Source organism: Diospyros lotus, chromosome 3 (assembly GCF_014633365.1).
Source record: "Diospyros lotus cultivar Yz01 chromosome 3, ASM1463336v1, whole genome shotgun sequence".
Taxonomy (NCBI): domain Eukaryota; kingdom Viridiplantae; phylum Streptophyta; class Magnoliopsida; order Ericales; family Ebenaceae; genus Diospyros; species Diospyros lotus.
Window position 1 is genome coordinate 24227720 of NC_068340.1, and position 7036 is coordinate 24234755.

At 34.5% G+C, this 7036-nt stretch overlaps 1 protein-coding gene across 1 annotated transcript; it reads left to right on the plus strand.

The window, feature by feature from the left end:
• The first annotated feature begins 4190 nt into the window (after window positions 1–4190).
• Window positions 4191–5009, plus strand: LOC127796410 (uncharacterized). Its single transcript, XM_052328545.1, has one exon. It carries the CDS (start codon window positions 4272–4274, stop codon window positions 4836–4838), a length of 567 nt encoding a protein of 188 aa, XP_052184505.1. The 5' UTR covers window positions 4191–4271; the 3' UTR covers window positions 4839–5009.
• The last annotated feature ends 2027 nt before the right edge of the window (window positions 5010–7036 follow it).

Sequence of the window (7036 nt, forward strand, 5' to 3'; positions counted from 1 at the left end):
ACAGACACGGCGTTATAACCGTCGATGGAAATCGAAAGTCAAAGGTCTCGGCTGACTCACGGATTTGGACGCGTTCATCAAAATGGGGCAATCAATTAAACCTAAACCTATACATACATACAATAATGACGCACCGCTACTGCCGCTGCAACGGCCCGGCCCGGCCCGCCTCTGCCTCACTCACATCATCACATGATGGGTTTTAATAATCAGGTGGTCCCCATCCGCACAAACAGTGTCAATCAATCTAGATATCCGCGAAAATCAACAGAGCCTACGTGGAGGCTCTGACAAAAGAAAATTAATAAGGCAAAAGAAACATCATTATTAGGTTTCCGAGGACTACGACACGACAGGTCATTGTTGGCCGTGAAATCAGCTGCACTGCACCACCCCCGTACTCTCTAACCCTCCCCCCCCCCCCCCCCCGTGGTTAACTAACTTAACCATTCCCCGCAATTACTATGGTTTGGTTAAGTCGCCCTTTTCTGGAACCTGGCTCCACAGCTGTCCGCCGGCTTGGCTTTCGGCTTCGCGTGCACCACCATCCGTACCAAAAAAAAAAAAAAAACAATAATCATAGGATGAAGCTAGATTATTGATAATAATTAAATATTAATACATCTATTATATTTTTTATTTTAATATTGTTAATTGATAAATAATATTTACAGATATTAAAATTAAAATATAATAAATAAGTAGACACGATGTTATGGAATTGATCAATGTGATAATCGCGAAAACTCTGACAGGCTGACAGAGAGTGGTCAGCCACTCAGGGCGGCAGGAGAGTGAGAGTGAGAGCGAGAGCGAGAGCGAGAGAGATATTATATGGGCGCTTGTAGTTGTGGATCTGTTAGTGACGCATCTCACGTGATTTGCCGTAGACTCGTCTTAAAATATCGGTGATAACTCATGACTCTAATCGGTTTTAATTCTAAAAAATGCAGCGCCTGCGGGAGTCACCTGATAAATTCGTTTACCAATTTTATGGCACTCCTTAAAAGAGATATAAATATGTAGGCCCCTTTTTCCTTTAATTATTTTGGGGGCATAAGTGGTTGTTATTGTTAGATAATTATTAATATATATTTATTATATTTTATTTTTAATATTGAATAATTTGATTAGTTAATTAAAGGATACATATTTATTATTAACTGATTAAATTATTACATGAGGAAAATAATATAAAATAAATACACATTATCTAAAAATAAAATGTAATTATTTCAATTGGCAATAGCTAGTATTATTTAATTATTTATTGTATTTTATTTTTATTTTTAAAATAAATTTAATAGTAACTAAAATATTATAAAACATAATATATTTATCATCAATAAATAAGAGTTTTTTTTTTAACATTTACTGCACCTAACATTACCTACCTATGAATATTCAAATACTCATATTAGTTGGTAATATAAAAACATTATATTTTAAAAAATTTCATCAACCAACCTTAATGCTTTTAGATAACAAATGTAATTTATAAAAAGAAGGTTTATTTATGTCTTTATTAAGATACTCATTAACATTATTCGTAATTTTTATCTAGTTTTCTATAGGTAATTATATCATTATTTTTTATGATAATTTTTTAAATTGACCACCACGTGCTGCCTCGATGGATAGAGTTCGAGAATGGAAGCTTTAGACTTGACTGTGTTTGGCCTAAAAAATGTAGCCTACAAGACATTAGAGTGACGGGACTAGGATCCCTCATGATAGACTCCGACATTCAAATCAGTAAAGTAAATGAGGGTAGCAGAAAATGTTAGAGCTGAAGAGTTGTTATACCTGATAAGGGCCCCTACTTTTTATAGGTGAGACCTTTATAGGGTACTCGAGATAAAGCTAGAGGTGGTAAGGCACGACTTCCAAGAACCTTGGTCAAGTTAGAATGAGTTGCATGGTCCTGTTTGGATTTTTTGGACTCTACTCTAGATTACAAGTATTGCCACGTGTCTTTTAACTGGTCGTAGAAGAATGTTCCCCACTTCACATTGTGGACTTGTCACGTGCCAGTCTCTTAAACAATACACGTGGTGAGCGAGACGACAAGTGCAATGGTATTTTAGTAATTTAAATAATATTACATCGATTTTCAAAGCAATGGTTAAGATATATAATAAATCTACTTTATTTAAAAAAAAAATCATTTATTAAATTTTGTTTTTATTGTTCAAATAATTTTAAGTGCAAAATGCCAAATAAGATATTATATTTTGGCTTTAAACTCAATTTAGCTAATATACTTTAAAACCAATGAATAAATAAGTCATTGTACTTGTCGACGTTCGAAGTTGGTCAACCATGATTTGTAGGCCTACAATGAGAAAAATGAGCACAAACGCAAATAGGAGGCACGAGTAAACAAATAATAAACCACATAGAGAAAAGTTTTTACGTGATTCGGTCATAATGATATCTAATCCATGACTATTCTTTGGTTATTTTGGTAGAGTAACAGTATATCATTATTATCCCTCTTTATAATGGTGTTTTTGACCCCTATTTATAGTATAAAGTGTTTACAATTATATAAAATCTAAAAGTGGAAGGATGACATCAAGGGGACAAGACGTCCTTATCAATTCCATAAAATCGGGAGTGAATTCTGTATTACCAGGGATTTGGTTTGTCTTAGGTAAAGTAGATGGGTCCCGCCTCCGTCTATTCAACGACTTTGTTGTTATGTGAGCTGAACGATCATTATTGAGAGCTCGCTGAATATTAAATGTTCAAAGAAAAAAAATTAACCAAGTTCTAGAATATTAACCGAATTCTGTATTACCAAAAAAAATTATACTTTTTATATTTAATAATGAAAGTTTTAAAATTAAATTTTATGGAATCATCTTAAGATAATGCGCTGAATATTAAATGTTTCAAAGATACTTTAACCGAGTTCTAGTTATTTCTACACTAAAATCAGCAAAATAAACATTATAAACAATTTCTGACGAAATTTATTGGATGAATGAATGGTTGATATTAACAAATGCTAAAAAACAAGAATAAAAATTCTAGATTTTTCATTGGAAATCGTCGTTTTCCCCTAATTCTTGGAAAGAAACGAGGATGATATTGATACCTGTAATGCACATGTGTGATATGTCAATTTCTAAAAATACCCACATTTTATATTTTATTTCTATCGTCTGCGTTCTGTTGTGTAGAAATTTGGCTCAATCTCTTCTCGTCTTCTAAAACTAAATTAAATCTAAGCTCATCTCCTTATTATTTTGCTTCTGTAGCATCTTACAAGTAATCTCGAGTTTTAAGTCCCCTTAATTTTTAATTTTTTCTCTCACTCCGTCTATAATAATAATATTACTTATTGAAAAAATATTCAGTACATACGATATGAAGAAGAACTTAATTTACTATTTCAAAAAGTATTGTTATATTATTTTAATTAGATTGAAAGATGGTGGCATCGAAGCCGATACGTAAATTACAAGCAATTTTATCGTTCAAAGTGGGTTACAATTAGACGAGGCTTCGCCATCTTTCTAGACACTGGAAGTGACTAGAATATATAAAGAGGAGGGGAAAATACAATACAACACAATGGGCGAATTATAAAGCAGTTTTTTTAATTTGTCAAAAAAAAAAAAAAAGTGTTCTTTTTAAAGGTGTTTTCGTCATTTTTAATTAGTTGACCGAAAAGTCAGTCTTGTCGATGTACGGCTAAGATTTTATGGTAAATTACAAATCCGAATCTGTCGTTAACGGCGTTAACTTTTTTAAAGGGCAAGGCTCCGAGGTGAATGTGGCCGTCCGACATGAACGGTAAACCAAAAGACAGAAAGCCATTGCCGTGATTGACTATGTAAAGGGGCCCCACGGAAACCGAGCGGATCTGAAACGCAGAATTCAAACCAGTTAAATAATAATAAGGGAATATAATCTAAGCCCCAATTTTGGAAAAACAAATAAAAAATGAAATAATAATAATAATAAAAAAAAAAATCAAACCCAACACCAACACAGACACGTTAAAGAAAAGGAGTCGCGAAAGGTGGCAACGTGCGAGATGGCCAAAGTATTCGCTTCTCACGCGCTGCTGCGTCACCATATCCCTTTCTTTCTCTCTTTCTCTCTCTACTTTTCTCTCTGCCTCTCTCTACTTTCTCTCTCTATATCGTCGCCACTATATATTGAGACTCGCGGTTCGCTTCGTCCACCACATCGGCTTCTCTCTCTACGTTCGAAACCCCAGCAATTTATTTGTTCCCTCGTATTTTTGATACTTTGGCATGGAAAGGCTAAGCGACAAAAAGCGAGTTCGCGATGACTCGGACGAGTCCCAGTTGGACTCGCCGGAGGTGAAGCGACTCAGAGAAGATCTCCTTGGTAATCTTGACGACTCGGATCTGGGCTCCACTAGCCCGGACCTGGACTCCTTCATGAAGAGCTTTGAGGAAGAAATATCCGCCTCGTCGCCGCCGGCCACGGTCGTGGACCTAACGTCTGAGTCCGGCGAGTCGCAGCCGGATCTCGGGTTCCTCCTTGAAGCATCCGACGACGAGCTCGGTCTGCCTCCTACGGCGACAGCCTCGTCGAGCGAGAAGGGCAACGACGTGGTGGAGTTGGTGCGAGTTTCGCCTGAGTCGTCCGAAGAATTCGGTGAGCTTTGGAGGTTCGACGACGATCAGATCTCGGGTTATGACTCGTTCGCGTTTGATTATGCGGACAACTATAGCGGCAATAACAACGGTGAGTACGTGGCGCTAGACGGGTTGTTTGAGTATTCGGATGGAAGTTTCGTATCGGGCGACTACCCAGTTCCCCTGTGGCGGCCGGAAACGATGCCGAGCCAGTAGTCGGCAGTTATGATATTAGGGGAAAAAGCGTATTGTAAATTCTTTTATTTTTATTTTTAATTTTTGGTTGTTAATTAAAAAGTAGAGGTGGTCAGGTGGACATACAAAATATACACTGTAACAGTTGGAAAAAATGAGAAGACGAAAATCAAATCAGACATTTATGTTCAATTTATATATTTATATATATATATATATTTTTTTTTTGTTTTTCTTGCTAATTGGAAAAAGGATCAGCTGCATCTCTACCTACCTCGACCTCTATATGGCGACGGCGACGGAAGAATCCTTCTCCCACCCACCCACCCACCCACCCAGAGAATAGATAGAATAATGGGTCATTATGCCCCCCAAATTATTCAGAGTTCCCCAGTTAGGGTTCAAATTTGAAAAATTATTGGATAAGTATATGATATGAATCCTATGTAGTAGGTACCTTTAATTGAATGTTTTTTGGGGAATAAAAGGATCATTTTTTCTCTCTATTCTTTCACTGTCAACTTAATTTTTATATTTTAGTTTTGCTTAAATCTACAGCCCGACTTAAACATTTGATACTTCAAAAATAAATAAAAGTTATTATTTTAAAGATAAATTGAACCATTATCATAAAATTTTAAGCCAAATTTGAAATTTGATTAAAAAAATTCAAGAATGAAACTGATTTAAATTAAAAAAAAATAAATTTGAAAGTCGCATGTGACCTTTTCTTTAGTTTTGTTTTAATTACAAAATATATCTAATTTAACTTTTTTATTTTACATGCATCGTTTATAATATGTATGGTTGTGGATTTCGTCTGAGTTTTTATTATTAAATATATTTATTTGTAAATAATATATATTTATTATATGTTACCTAAAAATGAGTTATAATAAATAAAAATTATTTAAAAAAATGCATTTAATGCTTCTTATTTAATGACATGGTTAGTATTAATTTTTAAAATTAAATAATTTTAATTAGAAAACGTAATCTGTCTTAAGCCAGACATGAATGGGGGTGGTTGTTGCGGGGGATGGTGGTGGTGGGTATTGGGTAATCCGTCTCATCTGCGCTGCGGCGTTGCTTTTAAGAAAACAGATGACTGGACTGGAGTAGTAGTTGGTTGGCATCACCTCAAAAATGTAAGCTGTCGTCTTAAGAGCATGCGAGTGCCATCGTCAAAAGCATGGGAGCCATTTTAGAGTGTTGAATTATTTATTTATAATTTTAAATAATATTATAATATTTTTAAAAAATAAATTTATTCTAAGTGTCAAAATAAAAGTATTATTAATATTTTATAATAAAAATTAAAATAGACCAATTAAAAATAACAGTTAAAATTTGTATCTCTTTTTTTTTTCTTTTTCCAAAAGTTATAAAAATGACACGTCAAAAAGGTTGTTGTCATTCTACAATCCCATATCCCACTCCCATTGGAGTGGTTAATTTTTAATCTAAGGTGCTATTTTGGTGGGTATGAAAATGGCACCCAAAAAGCCACTACTCATTGGAGATTTTGGTGGGTATGAAAATGGCGCCCCAAATGCCACTACTCATCGGAGATGTTCTAAGTTATAAATAATTTGTTGTACCACCAAAATAGATCACATTTGTTTTTTAATAAATTCACCGACACGCAATAATTTGAGAGCTGAGCTGCCAAGGAAAATAGTCAATCTGTTGTAATGTATCTGTATTTAAGTTTGGTTTGGGTTAATAAACTAAAAGCTTGGGGGGTGGGTTAGTTAACTTGCTTATGCATCCAAACAACTGTTTTTTTAGATATAAACGCATTCGACAACTGTTTTTTTAGATATAAACGCATTCGGTGACTGACTGAAGGCGCAAAAAGTAGGATATAACCAAAATAACAATAAATGAAAACGTAAGTAAGAGGTTGAAAATTAGATATTAGCCACTAATCTAATCTGTAGTAGCCACAGCAAATTATCTCACTTAATATGTTTGAGAGTTCACAACCTCACATCTCGCTGACACTAAATGTGATATTATTTGTGCTGAAGCATATCCAGTTGAGATTAGTGCAATAATTTCTTAAAATTGTGCCTTATCAATTAATAGGATATATGACCTTATAGTTCTAGGGATGGATTTTTTAAACTGGCTTGGCTTTTAGTATGCAGGCGCAGGGGCGAATCCCCCAAAACGAAAACATTTTAAGTTGCATATATATATATATATATATTATT